The sequence below is a fragment of the Manduca sexta genome, chromosome 20, assembly GCF_014839805.1.
Source record: "Manduca sexta isolate Smith_Timp_Sample1 chromosome 20, JHU_Msex_v1.0, whole genome shotgun sequence".
NCBI lineage: Eukaryota > Metazoa > Arthropoda > Insecta > Lepidoptera > Sphingidae > Manduca > Manduca sexta.
In genome coordinates, this window is record NC_051134.1 from 10,552,255 (window position 1) to 10,573,723 (window position 21,469).

At 35.9% G+C, this 21,469-nt stretch overlaps 1 protein-coding gene across 1 annotated transcript in view; it reads right to left on the minus strand.

Moving 5' to 3' along the window:
* LOC115440685 (tolloid-like protein 1) overlaps positions 1 to 21,469 on the minus strand; it is a 96,712-nt gene that overhangs the window by 31,459 nt on the left and 43,784 nt on the right. Inside the window, exons 3-6 of the mRNA XM_030165096.2 lie at positions 5,775 to 6,019; positions 4,401 to 4,957; positions 2,584 to 2,881; positions 454 to 677 (exon numbers count right to left, since the gene is read on the minus strand). Of these exons, the coding sequence (XP_030020956.2) occupies positions 454 to 677; positions 2,584 to 2,881; positions 4,401 to 4,957; positions 5,775 to 6,019 (1,324 nt within the window). The remainder of the gene's footprint in view (positions 1 to 453; positions 678 to 2,583; positions 2,882 to 4,400; positions 4,958 to 5,774; positions 6,020 to 21,469) is intronic.

Consider the following 21,469-nt stretch of genomic DNA (forward strand, 5'->3'; position numbering starts at 1 on the left):
ATTACCGCCTCTGAGCTCATAGTAACATGATTTTTTATTTATATCTGCTGACTTAGGGTTACTCAATTTATGTAATTGAATTGATGCCGTTCTGAATCATGATTAGATCAAATCTCAACATTTTGTTTCTTCAGCTGATCCTATACTTTGTATATTTTTAATGCGAGCATTGGATATCAGAAGAGTATAAATAGTTTCTTTCCGACAATCTTGTAGACTGGCGAGGATAAACGTGTATCAACAGTTTATTCTTTAAAAAAGTATCCTGAACCGTCGGGAATGCATGAAACGATTGATGAAATTGATGCGAGAGAAGTATGCAATCCATCTCCTCTTAACCTCAATGGCATAAAAGCGTGGTGCTTTGTATGTATCAGGTTATACACTATCTGGACCAATGCACTCATAAGATGCAGTAGAGTCATATCGCCGTGTTTTATAAGTCTAACTTACCCGCAAGGCCTCTCAGTGAACACAATATAATCCTTATGCATATCAGCATCTCTCTCCACAAATTTGACGCAAGTGAAGTTCTCCCAATGCCTCATGGCCTGCTTGAACAGTGACTTGTGAGCACCGCTGAAGTTTCCATCTATCTCGTACGGTATCACACCATTCTCCCAAATTCGCTCCTTTCGGTTCGTCGCCGCGCGAATAGATCGATGTCTCTTTTTTGTCTGTTGAAAAGAAAAGGACAGATACTATGTGATTGATGTAGGTCTTTGACTCTTGCCCTGATTATTAGCGAGATGACATCGTGCCCTTAATAATCTAAAAGCCCGTGGTTTACTTTTCTCACGCCTATGCTGTTGATTCCTTGCTCGAGTTGCGTGTTTTGGTTTTTCGTATTTGGAATGTGATTCATATTTAAATTGAAGTAGACACTTGGCATTATGAGTCACATACTCTATGCAGTGATTCGGACTGAGCTAGTTTAAATCTAGAAAAGTCTACGGCTGAATTAGCGAGAACGGTAAGGCGGTAAGTCTATCGTCCCATCTTTTAGTTTAAGGACAGCAATAAAATTAGCATTTTGTTCATAGTAATGTACAAAGGGGTTAGTTGCTAGCTAAATATTAATATCACTGCTGATGTTGCTGCTGTTTATACAATTTAAGGAGGATCACAATTGAGAACAGACGATTATGTTTGCGAAGTGAATTTAATACATTATAGTATATTAAAGTCAGCTATCCAATTTGGTATAACCCCTATTAATCTAAACAACGCGAGTCGCGTGAAAGTAGCTGACATAATTGGTTAATTCGCATAACAGCCGGAGTGCAAAGACCCCAGTAAAGCCGCTATTATGTAGACCGCTAAATGGGCAACGCATTTTGCCGCAACCGGTACAATAATTAGTCAAACGCGTAATACGATCGATTCAATTAATTTTAAACTGATGACATTTTTGGTCAGACGTGTTTCATTTAGCTGCATTTCGAACACATTTCATTGGTATCCAATTGCACTGAATTGTAAACTATATTTTAAGTGTTACGAGTGTTTAATGTGAGCGTGAATCCATTAGGACGATTAACCAATATATGTTAGATAATATGTTAGTAGTGTTGGCACATTATTTAATTTTGATGCTAAAATGTGTTGGTGCATTAGGTATTATTAAACCACTAGCCAAACTAAAACCTTTTTAAACTGGAACTTACAAAGGCACTCCACAATTGTATGCCCTACATATCATTTCGGTATCAATGCATTACAGTAAACCGATTTGACTCTCTGACTGCCTCGGTGGCGTAGTTGTACTACATGTGCGAAACGGCAGCGCACTGAGGTCCTGGGTTCGAATCCCGGATTAGGCAAAGTGATATTTGGGTTTTCTGCTCAGTTTCAGCCCTAGATTAACATGTAGGCTATTTTTAATCCCGGTAATTTGTTTCCATGGGAAATAACGGGATTTTTAATCAGATTTTAAGTAGATGGCGTAGTTATCTTACAGATGGTGCTATGAACAATTTTTTTTCGGTTGTGTATTAACCCTAAAATAGACACCAGAAAAAATCGCTGCAGCTAGAGATTTTCATTTTAGGAGGGGCCTCATTTTATTAATTTACAACAGGCCATTACGATGTCTCATGCCACTGACAACCATCGATTATTCCTCTGCTATAATGGTTGTTTATCTCCAGTAATAATCGTTTGTCACCAGATGACCTAATTTCTCGTTGTTATAAAAATATTCTGTGTTAATTTCATTAATTTAACTCAAATAAAACTCACTATCATTTATAAATATGAAAGCGTGATAACTCGAATAACTTAATTCAATTGAAGTCTAAATATCTCTAACACTACTATATCAATAGTTTGGTATGCCATCCCTCGCATATTCGCACAAAGCTTTGCTTTCACTAGCGCGTACTCTTGGCCTCATTATTTTGACTGCACATGCTCTAACGAAGCTTATTCCTCATGTTTGCATTATTTAAGCCGAATAGTACATTATCTGAACAGCTGCATATCCTCTGCGGCGTTTGATATTCAAACACTATTATTTTCTAATGCCACAAAACAATTATTATATCCTTGGAAGTTGCTGTCATTAAATTATAAAATACGTACCTGAGTGTCATTATATGCTCTGGTCTCGACCATCTCCAAATCTTCGTCCGTGTCTCGAAATACCATATTTTGAAACTGTTGGTTATCAGTATAGTTCTCCTTCGGCTGTGGTTTCAATTCAAATCTCTCTTCAAACTCATGTTCTGGTATTTGAAACTTCTTTTCTCCTTGTTCGTTACTGTTCCGTTTTTTGTGGTGACGAAAAAATTTTTTCCTCACAAAATGTGATTCTGTGTTTATTTCCTCCATTTTTATTAAGTTTTGGCCAGTTCTCTCACTTGAATGGATGTTTCTTAACCTGAAAAATTACTTGTTAGACGTAATTTTTGTAATCGCTTATGGTATAATTATTCGTGAGTGTTGTAATGAAAAGTTACTACGTTTGCGCAGTCTATAACATGAAAAGCAAATTGTTATTTAAATGTCTATATTATTAGACCTATCAAATAGAGATATGTCATGAAGGTAGCTATAATAGATATACTTAGGAAAATCAACATTTTCCATCAACGTCTTTCCTTCATATTACGAACCAAAATATTTTATAGAGGCAGTAGCTCGAAGAGAGTAAACAATTACAATTGTATATTATCAATCCCTTCAGTAATTTTATCTTATGAAGTAAAAACAATTTATTTATCATACTATAAAATCTTATTAAACAACTAAAACTTCAAGCTCAAAAGAACATGATAATTCAGTTGGAATAAGAGTATTCAAGTTTCTCTTCGCAAAATTAAATTTATTTCAGATTTTTAAACAAGTCGGTGGAATTCTGCTATTTGCGTACAAATGGAGATAATGAATGGCCGTGCAGATTGTTAGACTTCATTTAGGATCGCATTTGTAGGCACTATGTCTACAAGTGTCTACTAGGTTTTCGTCGGTGCCCCTACTAGAGAAACTAGAAGACAGTTCGTATTTTTTTAGTGGTTAATTTAATTTTAGTGTTAAATTCTACAAGGCGATTTTTTGTCCTTAGTTACTAGAACATTGGAATAGAATAAATAAAGTTTACGGCACTTACAAAATTATTTGCAAGTGCCGTAAACTAATTACTCTTACTCTTAAAATAAACTAATTTTTGTTTCGATCATATTATTTACCTAAACATTTATTTTCCTTGGCCTTTTGGTCTACAACAAGATACAGATGCAAATGATTTGGTTTTTTTCAGATTTCAGATCTTAAATACTTTCTGGCCTTGTTTATTTCATTTTAGGAAGGAACAATATGCTTTCCTACGATTTTAAAATAATTTACCATCATTTACAGAATTCAAGTAATGGCTTCAAAGGAGTCCTCAACCTAGATATTCAAAGGAAAGCACATTTTCTGCAAAGCATTAAAACGTTACAGAAATCTTCATTTGACATCAAATTTCATTTCATATTCCTTGCTAACCTTTTCACATTTTGCCACGGCATTGCAGTAAGTCGTCTTAAAATAAATGGTAAAGGCAACCGTAGCTTTGAGTTGGTGCAATTACGTGGCACGTTTTTCAACGAGCCTTATTCAGGACTGAAGATCCTTTGCTGCCAACAAGAGCAAGCAAAAAAACCAGCTTTAAATATTCAAGTAGAACTAATACTAAGCTGTATTAATATGCTAAGTTCTGGATAATTGATTGAATGAGGTTACTGGTATACGTTAACTAGATTCTATGAATGTCTTTTGTTCTTTTGTGTATTTGAGTTTGGAGAAAATCCCTCTTTTGTAAGTGATATATGATTATACTAAGTATTTTACTTGATATATCGTATTAACAATAGAAAAAATAAAAAACAACTTTCTATCTTTAATTTATCATTACTTACCGTCTTCCGTTTCCATGTCGTCTTCTCCTCCTTTTACGTCTACCACTTGCCTCTTCAACTAAGTTTTGTAAACTCTCCGTTGGCTTCAACAAATCATTCCCTTCAGCATTACCGTCTAAACTTAGATCAGTTTTTTTAATTTTATCTTCATCTTGCTCATTCGTAGGTATAACACCGTTAGTAGGCGCCGGAGCGACAGTCATATTCTCAGGCAGATCTTTAAACTTTATGTAATTGTTAGAATCGCCTGTAATTTCTCTACTATTGCTCTGTATTTTGTTCGTCGTCTCATCTACTTTGTTTGAAACATTTGATATCTGTATATGTGGGTATAGCTCGTCTAAATTCAATATGCTGTCTGTGGATATGTTTACAACTAAAACGCCGTCTTGCTCAAGGCTATCGTATTCGGTCAGGTTATCCGTTAAGTACGTTTGGTTTGCGTGATCCGATATGGTTTGGTTAATGGTTGTGTTTGTGGAATTATCTAGCATGTCCTCGGGTAATAATTTACCGTTCTTCAATAATAGGGATTTATCCAACCCGGCTGGTAAAGTCTGTGGAAAAATGAGTTATTTTTAGGGAAATGAAGACCAGTCAGCCACATATGTAGCTGAAAAAATTCAAAACTCCAACTTACCTACACACTTTTTGTGCTCAATTTTTTTTTCTTCATAATAATACAATAGAATGCTTTAGTTCACACAAAGAAAACATATTTCGATGATATTTAAACTGTACAGGCGATTTGAAGTTTTGAATTTATTCAGCTACTTTTCAGCCTGACTATACATGATTTTTGTTTAACTTCGTGATAGTAAGCATCTGTAATTTTTTGTTATACTTCAAATTAATTAATAATTATAAAATTAAATGAATCGGTTTTTTAATTTACACCTAATTAGTTCTCAAAGAAAATATAATAAAATTTCACATAATTCTGGCAATCATTATAAAATTTATGTTAGCAACGTCTTATACCGTGTCTTAATTATTTTTTTATTGCTGTTTTTAAATTACTAACACGACATCTGAAGATTAAGTCACTTTTGCATAGAATTGCTTTTTAACCTAGTGCCGAGTAACATTACATAATGTCTATATAGGTTAGTACGGCACGGTCAGTAAATACAGTGCCTTCCATTCACAAAACCTCACAGTGAGAGATATTGCAGCCTCGACGATCGCGAGAATTATGGCAACCTTATTGAGTATAACCGAACAAGACTAGAACACCGATGTGATGATTAAATTATTTAGGCCAATAGAAAATATACCCCGTACTCTTCCATAATTAAAGTATTACCCTAGTACTACTACTCTAGTAAAATGAATGATTTCTATTATTTACTACATCGAGTAATGTAAGCTTACTTTCGTCATCAGAGCAGCATCGTTATACTTCTTCGGTTTATCTTGAGACAGTGGTAGCGGTTGCTTCGTCCTCTTCCTCAGTATATCTGGCAATCCCTCTTCTTCTACTTGCAGTCCTTCTAGAAGCACCTCTTTTTTCAGTCTTTCCACCTCTTCTTGAAGAGATTTGTTTATCTTCGCCGGTGATACCGTTGCTGGTTTATATAAATCCGAATCCGGTATCGCTATGTCCCCTTGAAAGTTACCTGTGGAAAAAGAAAAAAATAGTTGAATGTTTATGGTTTAAAAAAAATCAGTGACAATGGAAAGTTGCTGTTGCTAATAAAATAAAATGCTTTATTCATCACGTATGCGAACATAGTTGCATTTATGATATGTCAAGGTACATGAGAATATTTAATAATTACTTTAATAAAGTCGCTTATATATTAGTTATATTATACGTAGTTCAGGTTTTCCTTTTAAAACACCAGCTGATAATTTTATTATATAGCCACTCCTAGCACAATAAGTTATACTAAGCCATTATTGGTTACAATGTTATATGTACTTTGTACTTATAATAAATAAATAAATAATAATGTGTATATAGCTTCCTTCTAAAATGCAGATACATATAGAGGTAGCCAAGATGGCGTATTCATCTCAGGTTTTGCTGTTCGAATGCGAGCATATCATATTAATCAGTATAAATTTTAGTGTGATCTGCTATTTTGTTGCATACTGAATGAAAAACTCTCATGTTTTATGTCGTCAGCCAATCTTGGTATAATTCTGAATAATACGATGTTTTAAAAATTATAACTGATAATTATAATATTATTAGCTGTGAAAAACTAAAAAATTCTGATAAACTCTAATTAATTGTAAAGGGTAAGGTTCAACGAATAATTATCTTTGTTTGTGCAAATTTTCGAACATCCAATAATAGAAAATAAAATAATATTGTATTATCTTTTAATAAATTCGTCATTTTATTGCACATGATTACAAACACGTGACTTTATAAATACGAACAAACTAGTTATTTCTTATGCCTGTTTAGGTAAAAAAAAAACAATATTTTTTAATTTAAGAACAGTCATTACACCCATTAGCGGGAAAATGCAAATTAATTGCGCCGGACGTCTAATTCCAAATTCAAATTCAACAAAACGCGCCATCAACCGATTGCATGCGGCCATTAACAACAATGTACCACTACATCTGGCGCCATCATAAAATTTAATGACCGACCTGTGTCTATGGACCAGATGGTGCCTAACGCTAGCTGGCAATTAATTAATCGCCTATGTGTGCTTGCTCAGCGAGTATTGGACATCACGCCTAACGATAGGTACGGTATGAATATTCATAGTAGGAGTCCGGATTGAATTTGATTACAGGAGCCGCAACTGAATTTACGCTTTAATAATAATTTTCAATTTAAGCGGTTAAGGAAATAGTGTAGGCCAAACGATATGCAGGAAATTTGAGGTTCCGCTTAACATGTTATTATTGATGTTATTACAAAAGTATTGTGTTAATGAGGGCTAAATTTCAATCGTCGTATAAAAATTATCCATCAAATACATTAATAACCCGACTGAATATAAAAGTGAGACATATTGACAATTTTACACATACATGTAATTTTTTAATTGGTTTGTGTTGTACTTTATCCTAAAAATATAAATTTAATCAGCCCTGAAACAATGACAAAACCTTCATTTAGCTAATATGTCTATTACATATGGCAATAATGTTGAGCTCTATCGGAATCGGTTTCGCAACGTACGTAGGTTGAATTAAAGCGTTTGGCAATCAATTAAATTATCTTTTTTTTTGTGAATATTCTTTGCCAATCCCCGAACATTTTCAAAATCAAGGCTAAGTACTAATAGATTTACGTTTACTTATTCCGGGCTGTAATTATTTTTTAATTTAAAATACGCGAAATCGATTCAGGCGCATCCTAATTGTTCATCTTTTAGTTTTATTTTTATCTAGGTGTTGCTCGTGCTTCGCTTACGTAGAAAGCCTTTCCCGCTACAAATCCCTAAAACACGGTAGCGCCATAATGCCACATCTACGTCGCCATGGCCATCTAGTTATATATTTTCTTTAATTTAAAATACTGTTATTTCACATGGGAGCAAATTAAAGGGATAGAAAATAATCATGTCTCAATCTATGGTGTCAATAGAACAATCAATCAATATCATATACATGGTGTATCCGTGTGAAAAATTTCATCCAAATTAATTCAGCTGTTTTTCCGGTTATAGCAAACACTTCAATATTAATAATAGCCTGTCTCAATCCAGAACATGGGCTATCCGTGTGACAAATTTCATCTAAACCCGTCGAGCTGTTCCTGCATTTACTATCAACAAACATCCAATTAACAAACTTTAGCATTTATAATATTTGTAAAAATAAAAGATAAAACGCGGAAAACCAAATTAAGTTTGTTTAACGCTTAAAACAGAAATTTAATCAAAAGTTAGCGAGCTTCCCGATAAATCGGGATTAATTATAGAATACCTTTACTGCCACAATTTAGTTGCCGATTGAATCAGGAATCGCATTTACAGCATTTTTTGTGTGGAACAATGCATAAGCGATTAGTATGCTTATTGTGAGTGTAAAGATAAGAAGCAACTAAGGTATGAATTTAGAGGGAATTTTCCCAATAAGTACTTTTATATTTTATGACAGTTAAACATATGGATGATAATCAAAATTGCTTGCGTAACCACAAACTGATCTTTGCGATACAGGTCTGCGAGCCTAGTGCAAAGTTCACCAGTAATTTTAAAATTATGATGGTATCCCAATTTTTAAGATCAATAAATAAATAAATACCAAGCTTTAGATAATTTCATTGATTGCGAGACGCTTTAACTCTTCCTGCGTATGTACCTTGTGATTAGGATAGAGCTGAACATTAATACCATGGACAAAATACATATTCCAATAGGTCGATCTGGAAATATTTAGGGGAGACCTTGATTCAAAGGACCTCCTGCGGCTGATAATGATGATGAAGGTATGAATAACCAACATGTTCTATATTGAAATGAACGACCCTATTGCCATATTGAACACAAATACTAACCCTAACATAGTTTTTTCCAAATAGGAAAACACAAATTTGGATTTCCGTTCTTATGAGATGTCGAACATATAACCACTTTCCACGCACGCCACCTCTAAGTCAATGAGACGAAATAATAATTACCCATTATACTAATTATTGTGTCTTACCAGCCCTAAAATATTTTATAGGCGTTCCGAAATTGATTTATACTTTGTGGAATTTGTGGGTATTTGTCATCGTGTTTGTAAAACGGCAAGGACAGATTATTTAGAGATTAATAATAATTGGATTTAATTGTGATATGTTTTACTCGCGGCTCTGGCTTTCTGGAAATATTTTTTGATAGGAATATTCCTATATTTAAATTCCTAAACAAATATTTTCTGTTACAAAGAAATCTCAGACATTTGCCTGTTATTTATTGCCATGATAAAAATCGATCAAATATTACTGTGGGAAATCATTAACCTGTAAATATACGTTTGAATTTGTCTTATGAGCATAGTTTATCATACATTATATTTTCAACAGGTATTGCTTCATCTACGTTAATTGCTTCATCTACCTTTTTTAATTCCCAAGACTTATCATATTTTTATGGTCATAATAAAAAGCCCAATGCTCGGAGATACTTTCTTTTCTATGTGATCAATAGAGGATGTACCTGTTTTGCAAATCTATACACAAACATCTTCACATCTATACTAATATATAAAGCTGCAACATTTGATTGTTTGAACGTGCTAATCTCAGGGCCTACAGATTCAAATTGAAAAAATGTTTTAATGTTAGATGGCCCATTTATCGAGGAAGACTATACAATATTACGCTATGACCAATAGGAGTGGAGCATCAAAACATCAAAACAGGAACCACTAAACCGATTTTGAAATTCACTAATAGAAAGCAACATTACACCTCACTGCTACAGGCAACTTTTTTCTCGGATAATTTTTTCACATGGACGAAGCCACAGGAACAAAATATAATAGTGTGATTTATTCGTCATTCCGCTTTCACTCGTCACACGAGCCGGTAGATAATGTACGGTATAATTTAATCGATGCAGACCGCATTGCTTGAAATCTCAATGCAATTGATTTGCATTTGTTGGTAGGATGTATTTTATATCCGCCCGGATAGCGAACACCATACTTAAAGTGTTAAAACCCGCCATAATGGCCCACGTGTGACGCGTTCCAGAATCTGTGTATCCGGTTCCAACAGGCCGGCATAATTATGTCGATTGCCGAGGGGATGATCTCTAGTCAGTCGACATTCTACTGGACCCTAGTCCACTTACCATCGCGTGCAGTGGGGTCACTGCACTTTGTCGTATAAAAAAATAAAAAAAAATATTGCGATTCCGACATTTCTATATCAGTCAACTGGCGATAAACTTTACGCATTGATTATGATACCTAATTAACGAGTTTGGGTCAAAGCCTAATAGTATACATAATGTCTAATGGACGATATAATTCCACCTTCTATTAATTATCGTATTGCATTCAACTATTATTTGGAAATTAACTACACGTAGCATCAATTGTGCCTTTTAAAGGGTAAGTAGAGGTGAATGCGGCACATGTCTTAGAGGCCGTTCAAGTATTACGTAACGCAATTTGGGGGGAAGGGGGGTGTTGTACAAAGCGTTAAGGAACATTGTTTTTTTTTATTTTAAAACAATAACAAAGGTATTTTAGCCACTTTCCGGTATTTTGCGTAAAATAATTGTGAATATTACAAAAAACAATGGCACTTTAGAGTTACATAACTTTTGAAGAGAGAGAGGGTCAAAAATCTTCAAAAATTGCGTTACGTAATACTTGAACGACCCCTTATTCCTTGTTCAGGAAACGTAAAATAGCATAATTCGGGTGAACGAGAGACATACATTTGATCGCTGTTTACACTGCCGACAGGAACTCTGTCTAATAGTTTGTCGCAGCAACAAGAGCTATTAAAGATAATACTGGCTGATGCTCGGCAATCAGAACACTCACCAAAAGATTGCCAACAGATGAGAATGAAAAAAAAATCGAAATCGGTTTAGTAGTTCCTGAGATTAGCGCATTCAAATAAACAAACTCTTCAGCTTTATAATAAAGATATAGATAATAGTAGATATCAGCACTGTATATAATTTTAAGTATTTAGATATCATTATTCTAGAAGTAATTCACATTCAGGTGATGTATTTAGCTTAATTTCTGTTCCTTGAATATTTAATGAGAAAAACATCTCAATACTCGGAAGGAAAACTACGCAATGTAATCTTGAGCAAAATACTATTTAGTTTTACTCCGAGGTCTGAATTATTAAACGTGTTTAGTGGTTATTTACAAATATTACCTGAAAATGGAGGCGTTCATCCTCTCATAAGGCGGCCTTGCCGCGGGCGCCGGTACGTTATGTACGCCGTTAGGGTTGGCACTAATCGAGTTATTATTATTTTATTTGAAAATATTTTTTTTTTTGTATAAAAAAAATAATGCGTATATGAAATAGATTTACCACTCTCAGATGGTTATACTTAAAACCTAAGACACGGGTGGTTATTATTTTATTATTATTTTCAGTGAATATGTTATAATATTGACAGTAATTATACTTTTTCAATAAGTTATACGCAAATGGTATATTTTTTCTTGATTCTGTTATATTTTAATTAATATCAATTTGTATGTTGTGTAGTAGGTTTGCTTTAAAGACGTAAACCCCAAAAAGTTGAATGTAGTTCACCAATAGCGCAAGGACTAAATTAATATTTATACACTTTTTTCTGCCTAAATAAACAATAGGAGTTTTATTATCGGAGATAACCTTGCGCACTTGAAAGGTTAAATCTCAGCAAATGAGAATTCTTTATAATTCCATAAATGCGAAGTTTTGTGAAAATGTTTGGATGTTTATATGCTTCTTAGAGGAAACGCAGAAACAACTGAATGGACTTAGATGAAATTTGGCGCACAGGTAGCCCGTGTCCTAGAATTAACACATAAGCTACTTTTTATCCTAGTTATTTGCTCCCTTGGAAAATATTAGTTTTTTTGTTGAATTTTTAAAATAGATGATGTACCGGCGTCGTACAGTGTTTAGCGACTTTTGTAGCAGCAGGAAAGGCAAAAGCCTTTGTTAAACGTCTAGGTTAAAAACGGCTTTTGATAATAATAATTTCAAACATATGTAAATTTACTAAACCCTAAAAAGCAGTTTCACCTGCAGTGAAATATTTAATATTGATATTATTTTAAAAGGGCAAAACTAGCAACCCTAACATAATCCGATGGGGCGCGCTACGATCGCAGCGTTATTTGGAATATTTTATAAGTTTATTGAAATAATTCATGTATTATTTTAAAATATCTTACGTATCTAGATCGGGCGGGACGTTCACAACTTTGTGGAAATATCGTCGAACTTTATCCTCATAGTTAGTAGTTCAAGTGCATTTTATAGTTTAGTAGGAATCGGTTCTAAAATGTGAAGAAAATGGAAATATGGAATGATATCGACGTGTTTTTACGTTTTTTATACAAAAATACGACGAGACGAGTAACTCTCTCTTTTTGGTAAGCGTTTCGATTAAGTATTACCCATTAACATCACCTGAAGCAAATAACAACGCCAATGAAGTTTACAAATTAAGTTGAACTGTATGGATCTTTAATGATTTCTTATATTTACGCGAATGTGAGACATTTTGCTGGTGGTAGGATATATTTTGTATCCGCTCGGATAGCGACCACTGTACACAAGATCTTAAAACCGGTCAACGTGGCCCACGTAAGTGTATCGCGTTCTGGGATCAGCCTGTGTATATCCAGTCCCAACAGGCCGGCATAATTATGTCAACTGCCTAGGGATAATCATCTCTCGTCAGTCGACATGCTATTGGACCTCACTCCACTTACCAATAGGTACAGTGAGGCTCTTTGCTGTTCACGTATAAAAAAACACGAAATATAACTATTTTTTGGATTTTTTACAGACTGTGGGTGTCCGCCCCGGAACCATGAGGGTTGCAAAATCTTCGAAACTTCGAGAAAATTATAATATAAATAAACTGCGATAAAATTCCAAAAAGAGTTTTATTTCTACATATGGATGTTGTCAACCTTTAAGAAAAACAATGTTGATCTGAGAGAAGATACAGTCAGCCAAAACCAAGCCAAAAAAAGCAGCTAAGCAAATTCCAAATTTAAAATCGCCTATACACATTAAAATTAATAGAAACATTTTTTCTCATTGTGTGAAGTAAAGATCACTTTTAATTTATTTTTATGAACAAAATACTTATTGGCCCCACGTCCGGCCATGCCCCTCCGTAGCGACTACAATCAAATTAGCCATTTAGTAATAACGACATAACAAATCTGCACCGTGTAAGCCTAATACGTTACACTAGGGGGGGGGGGGGTTACGTATCAAATAGCGGAACCCCCTCGCCCCTTTGATAACACAATTTTCATCTTTACGCGAATCACGCAAACCCCTATGAGAACCATTGAAAAAAAATACTTATTGGCAAGAACACAAGACTGTAACCTATTTGAAATAGGTTTAAAGTCGAATACTATTAAGCTACCTCATATTAACATCGGTTGCATCCAGCCTTCATATAAGATATGATCACCCGCTTGTATTATCTGTTAGTTCATGGTTAGGTGCACTGTTTATCTAGATTTGCACACGTACCGATTTATATATTTGCGGAATGTCGATGTATTTACTTATGACAATTATGTTTGTGCTTGAACTTCGCTTCGGAGGCGGAAGAGACATTGAGCCTTGCGAATTGCGAAATAAGGTACGCTTTTCCTTTCATATATGAATATTTTGATCCCGCTTTCTTGTAATTACAAGTTTAAAAACACCTCCAACAGCTTTATAAATATCTTCATGCATACACTATTTATTTTATAACAACATTTCCTATTAATTGCAGATTCTCGTATTCCTTCGCCCATGGTGCACGACAAATACAAGCAAAACTAATATCCGTAAACAAAACAATCTCTTCTTAAAGAATGTCCCATATAAACTTCAGCTCCCTTGAATGGTTAATTTCAATTAATATCCCCCCTCTCCCCCCAAAAGGTAACAAAGAGCAAGTTACTTCAAACATCTAAACAACAGATAACAATCAAAGCTTTAAAGGATTTACACCCGTGACGCGCCTACATCGTACTACAAACAAAAGTTTAATTAGACGCAACAAAAGGATTACTCTACGTACATACATGAACTTAAAATCCTTATCAAAGTGTACCTCGTGAGTCGATTAATTATAAAACAAAAGGAGATTTGGTTCTTCAAGGTGTTTTGTCATTTGTAAAGGTAGATATTAGAGACAATGGTTCAGGAAATATACAGGGTCATTTTGACCTTGCTTTACTAAATGAAACCACATACTTAAACTTTGGACTTCTTCAAATGAATACTTTATAATAAGTTACTTGAGATGTAGATGTAAAATAACAGAGTGAGTTTCGAACAAAATAAATATTAATAAAAAGTAATTTTAATTTTACGCGTCCTAATGTCACTATTACTACTCTAAGAATATTCGTCGCAACGGCAACATCATACTGTTAGTCAGAAGTATACTCGCTCACACGCCATATTCGCATTAAACTATAAAATGATAAAAAAATTAGAAAACTAAAACCAGGAATTTTAAGCAAAATATTGGTTATTAATGGTTGATTTTTGGCACAATGTTAGCACAAGTATCGGTAACGAGTATGTGGTTTCAATTAGTAATGCAATATCAAAATCACCCTGTATAATTATTAAAATGTGAAACACAAATTAAAAATGAATAAATGATCACGATTGCTTTGATGTTTGAAATAACCCCTTCTATCCCACTGATACTTGTTTTAGGTCTGATAATCTGTTACTAATCTACCAAAATATAATATTATAATGAGGGCTAGCAATGTATTTATAAGCATGCATGCTCGTATATAGTACTTTGGAAGGAAACTTTATTTCAAAAATGTATACTAAATATTTTACCCAATGAAATTGAGACTCCTACATGCAAATTATACCTACTAACGACTAGTTAAATTCACAAACAAAAACCAACTGATATTCCCTAATTATCTTCTTAATGGAAAAGCATTACCCCAAAACTGGCAGCAACCGCTTAACGCCGGATTAATCCGGTTTTAATCCGCCATTATCCGGTTATAACTCGAAATGTGCATCTTAGTGGCCCGCTTATTTAATGTACGTTTTCTGCAGTTGCAATTTCTTTGCCAAGTTTTTAATGGTTTCTTGAAGATGCGACTGGCAGTGTATACACGAAAATCTTTTCTACTGGATTTTGTATACAATTTGAAACATAATTATAGACGTTGATTTTGGTTTATCATTTTTATACAGTGATAATGCGCTGCTGGGACAAATGTTTCGGAATTGATAGATCGCACCGCTGACTGACGAACGAATGAAATTTTACGAGGTAAGTGTTATTTTAATTTATTCTGCTTGAATTAACATAAGTTTGGATGGGCTTTGTGGCTTACCCGACTAGCGAGCGGACAGCTGATCTCACGTCATCGTCTGCCACGAAACAGGCGCTGTTTAATGCAATTAAACCTAGCGACGACGGGTTTCAAATCGTAGGCGTTAAAAAAACCGCGAAAGCTGGCGTTGTACTTCGCGTTGCCAGCGAACGTCAGATTCACAAACTCCAGTCGGTGGATGCATTAAAATCAGCTGGTTTACGTTTAGAGAAACCAAAAGGTCGACGTCCGCGAATTTTAATTAAAGATGTCCCATCCTCAATGGAAGACAAACCGTTTTTAACAGCTTTGTATCGGCAAAATATTAAGGATGAAATGCCAATTAAGGAGGACGATTTCATTAAATCCGTAAAAAATCGTTCGGCGACGTAGTTTGGAACACGGACGTAAATGGATAGGCGTGGAAATTGATTCGGAAGTGAGAAAACATCTAGTTGCGACCAAAGACAAACTATTTATAGATTGGGCAACTTGCAGGTTTATTGATGACGTGGAGATAGTCCGCTGCCTCAATTGCCAACAATACGGGCATGTGCATAAGTTCTGCACCATTAAAACACCAACTTGTGCCGTTTGTGCCGAGGCACATGAAACCAAGGCTTGTCCACATAAGGACAATCGTGATTTTAAGCCCGTATGCGCAACTTGCAAACGTTTTAAGAAACCCCACGACCATCGCTGTGGATCTCAGGAATGTCCGTCATACAAACATAAATTAGAAACCCTCATTTTGTCAACTAATTATTAAATAAATTTAATATGGATAACTTTATTATCGGACAATTAAATCTCCACAACGATAGGGTGGCGACGTCGGAATTAGATACGTTAGTTCGGGATTATAAACTCGACGTTGTACTTGTACAGGAACAATATCAACACGCTCGACTGCGCAGCAGAGTCGTACAGCTTGATAGCAGCTCACGAGCTGGCATTTATGTAGCGAACTCTAATTTCACTGTAACTTCAGTGCGTAATCTCATGACGTCACACTGTGCAGTCGCGGAGGTTTCAAATCCGAGCTGTAAGGTTTTCATAGTGAGCTGTTACTTTCAATACTCGGACCCGGTAGGACCACATATACACCATCTCCGCCAGGTTTTACGATCACTTGCAGGTCGTAAAGTAATTATAGGCGCTGACGTTAATGCGTCATCTACTCTTTGGTATGGCAAATATCGATCCACCGATACCGATCGGCGTTGCGCCGTCGAAGATTTCATCGCAGAGATGAATCTTGGTATTCACAATACTCCCGATGCACCACCAACTTACTGTAGCCCTACGGGCGAGTCTTCTATTGACGTCACACTTTCTAGTGGAGACGTTCGACTTGATAGGTGGCGTGTCCTGCCGGATGCGTCATGTAGTGACCATCGCCTGATTGTGTACGAATTCTTGCCTAGATTGACACAAGGTTTTATTCATAGCAACTATGATTTTAGATATAAAACTAAAGGGGCTAACTGGGACTTTTTTAGCTCTTTATTTGCTAGACATGCCAGAGATTTTACTCGCAATGATCTCTCACCTGAAACATGTGCTGAACTTATGTCGGCCACGTTCACATACTGTGCAGATGTTGCTATCGGTCGAGGTTCAATTACAAATACTCGTAGATGTGATTGGTGGAACGAAAATCTAGTCCACCTACGCCGAATTTTTCGTAGAGCGCGCAGGAGGTTTAATAGGCTTAAAAAGCGTTGTGTTACAGGTGACACTTTTACATCTGCTTTTAATGAACTTAAAATTGCCAGGTCGCACTATAGAGCAGCAGTACAAAAATCGAAAGGTAATTTATTGCGTAAAATCGCCGCGCGGTTAGATAAGGAGGGCCCGTGGTCTCCTTTATACCAAGAGTTTAAAGCAAATAGACCAATTAATTTATCTTACATCGATAATATTAAATTTAATAATAGCTACACGACTGGTATTGAGGAGACTACGGAAGCACTGTTGCATTCACTTATACCCGATGATATTATTAATGACAACAATTATCACAACCAAATTAGAATGTGGGCCGCGGAATTGCCAAACTCTCCAGTCTCAAACCTTGCGACATTAGATGAATTTATTACCATTGTTGCATCTCTGCCGTTAAACAAAGCCTCCGGCGAGGATAAAGTGTCTAACAAGGTGATTAAAGAAGCGTGTAAATCAGCCGGAGATTCGTTCCTATCTGTCTTTAACCGATGTATTGCTGAAGGTATATTTCCGCGAATGTGGCGCTCCGGTTTCATTCGAATAATACCTAAAAGTGGCGACAAGGCTCCCGATGATCCCAAGTCATATAGACCTATTACGTTGTTACCATCTTTAGGTAAACTTCTAGAACGCCTCATTGTCCCTCGTCTGCTACCGGGCGGACCAGTATTTCACAAAAATCAATTCGGATTTACCATAGGTAGGTCGACTACAGACGCGGCAATATCGGTTAGAAGAACAGTAAGTATATCGGAACATAAATATGTACTCGGTATCTTCTTAGACATCTCCGGTGCCTTCGACAATGCTTGGTGGCCTATGATACTTCTTAAGTTAAAAATACGAGGCTGCTATAGGAATATATATTCCCTAATTTACTCATACTTCTCGTACGGAACATCCAAACTGAAACTCGGCCACCATGCCGTGTCGAAGTCGCTGAGTATGGGATGTCCACAAGGCTCAGTTGTAGGTCCTTATTTATGGAATTTGAGCTTCGATGATTTTCTTTCAATTCCCTTACCTGTAGGATGCACTTTAACCGGATATGCGGATGACGGCCTCTTACTAATAGAATCTAATAGTAGATCGGGGCTTGAAAGTTTGGCGGATACGTGTTTACAATTAATATCTGAATGGGGTGAAAGAAATCGCCTTACATTCGCACCTCACAAAACGTTCCAACTGCTTTTAAAAGGTATATTAAAATCACCGCCGTGAATAAAATTTAATAATATTGTTGTAAAAAGGAAAGAATCGGTTTGTTATTTAGGTTTGATTTTAGAACGAAATTTTTCCTTTCTAGAGCATATAAAAACGTCGGGGAAAAATCAAAACGTAACTTTTACGCCTTGACAAGGATATCGACCTCTACGTGGGGACTGTCTTTCACTACGCTCAAAATCATCTATGGAGCGACTTACTTAGCTTGCATTACATACGGATCACCTGTATGGGCCGATAGGGCAACTATCGGTGCTGTGCGCAGGAAACTGCTCCAGAGTCAACGATTGGCGTTGATATTCTTGTGCAAGGCGTATAGAACTGTTAGTACAGAAGCTTTGCCTGTCCTCGCGGGTGTACTCCCTGTCGATTTGGAGGTACAGCGTCGCGCCGCTATGTATTACTCAACCAGAGAGGATATGGATCAAAGTTTCTTACGTCTCGCGAGCTCTTAAGAATCGATAGACTATTTAAACCGCACACTGATGTACACAACGAGTTATTAAATGAATGGCAATGTAGGTGGGACTCGTCTTCGAAAGGGCGTCATTTATATAAATACTTTCCGTACGTTCGCGATCGCCTAATTAAAACTTGGCTAGAAATAGATTACTGTGTATCGCAATTTCTTACCGGCCATGGTAATTTTAAGGGTAAACTGTTCTCATTTAGACTGGTTGATTCTCCTGCGTGCCCATGCTCTACACCTGGTTACGTGGTTGAACAATCTGCTCATCACGTACTTTGGGAGTGTGGTCTCTGGCATGAAGAGCGCAACATCATGTTAAACAGTATGCAAATAACATCCAGGGTTGTATACTACATGGACCTTGTTGAGACTAGACGGAATTTCCGTGCTTTTCGGCGTTTTTGCCATGCCTATTGTAATCAAATCTAACAGCTCATGTGATAGGACCCTTTCATTTAATTTTATCCGTGGTGCTTTATAACTAGCTTATCTAGTTGTAAACGTCCCTATCCTTGAGGTTAAATCGCCTCCTTACATCATGATTTTGTCACCCGCATTGCTCTGGAGGGAAGTGGACAATTAATATTTCCAACTCCTCCCTATTTTTCTATTTGATTAATTTCGTTGCGGGATAATGACATATTAGTTTTCCCTGAGACTCGCCGAGCTTCACTGCTCGGTGTCACAAAATGCGTGCCACTGCTGATCCTGGCTTACAGGAGTTGTAGTGGTGGGTGTGAGGGCGGGAAAGTCTCTAAAAAAAGTTTGGATGGAGTTGGCATGAATAAAGAAAAAGAAAGTGTAAGCAAGGCTTCTTTTTAACCCAGATAAATTTAAAAACAGAGCGAGTATTATCAATCTATATTCGTATATTCGGTATTAATTTTATCTGACGAAATAGGTACATCGCAATTCATATGATATTTTACAGTCTTTTTATTCTCTAAAGTACTTTCTGCAGAGCTTGATGAACCAATACCATAATGGCTTATGCATTATTAATCTATGTACATTCATATGTTAAACAGGTTCCTAACGTAGTCTGGGTTTGGCCAGAAAGAGGTTTACCGCCAATTTCATTTACAGATTAGAGTGGGTGAAAAACTCATGGCATAGCTCGCAACAATGCTATGTAGGCAGTATCCGGTGCATTCATTGCGGCGGAAGGTAGCTGAAAGCGGCGCGCTGTGAAATCGCCTTTGTCTACCTCTTCATTTATAGAGATTTTTCCCACTGCAGTCAGGTCACATTTTAGTGTCATTTGAGTAATTTTATTTTGGCTTAAAGTGTTCTTTTTGTCAGGCAAGGTATAAGCATGAAGTCCGCGATAGGATGCTGGAATACCTTTTTAAATCTTCATATTCAGATGATACTTAGGTAATGCTCATTATTGAGCAAGAATTTGCTGGTAGTACGTTATATTTTATATCCGCCTGGATAGCGACCACCGATGTTAAAACCCGCCATAGTGGCCCACATAAGTGTGTGACGTTCGGGGATCAGCCTGTATATGTACGGATCCAACAGGTCGGCGTAATTATGTCGACTGTTAAGGGGTAATCATCCCACGTCAATCGAAATTTTACTGTACCGCACTCAATGTACTATCAGGTGCAGTAGGGGTCACTGTGCGTGCATATGTATGTTACAGCTTGTTCAAATAAGGCCGAAACGACAGATTTACCGGTACGATAAATCGGTTCGGATGTATCTTAGTATGTAACAAATAGTTCTTCACTCGCCTGGTATTTTATTCTACTCACGAAACTCAATTTGTTAGAGAAGAATAGAACCATCCTATAATATACAGCAATTAATATACAAAAGGATGTTCAGTTATTCCCCAAAGTATTGTGACAATTCACCAATGAAATCAGACCCCTGTCGCTCAAACGTATTGTGTAATTTTCACCTGCGGTACGCAACAATGTGACGATGATGCGGCTCTATTTATAACGGTGGGGATGATTACACACAATATTATATGCTTTCATCTTTAGCGTTCCGTGTGACAGTTTGTAAAAGATGCATAATATTTTCTTCATAATTACATATTAAGTAACATGCAAAATAAAGCATTTACATTTCAAATAAGTATAGGTATTAAGAAGAATTTAAACATAAAAGGAATGTCTTGCTATCTCCTGCACACGGCCAGTACGTATTGCAATGACGTCGTAAGGAGGTATCATAAAATTTGAATAAAATATAATTGCTTTATTGAATAGTTTATTGTATTTTTTTTTTGTTTAGATTGTGGATTCCTTAACTTTTTTTTTTGTTGAAAGCAATAGAGGTCGAGTCAACTACAACATTGCGGGCAACAGCTACTTTTAGGATGCCATTATAAGATTAGATATAAGTATTTGGATCTTTGCCCATTGCAACGATGGAATGCGGAACCCACAACTTCAACTTATCCAATATATTTTTATAAGGAAAGCCTCTCTAAATATTTGTAGCGAAAATGGAATCCTCGAAATGTTTTCAAACAAATCGAAAATAAGGAAAATGTCAAGTGCCTGATGTTTGTATAATTTTGAGTGACTGAAATATACTAAGTTAAGATTGCTACAACTGTAATAAATATTCAAAAGGAACATTGCTTTACATTTTTTTCTAATGAGTAAGTACTGACTGTAATATCGTGTTGATGTCCCGAATTCGTTGC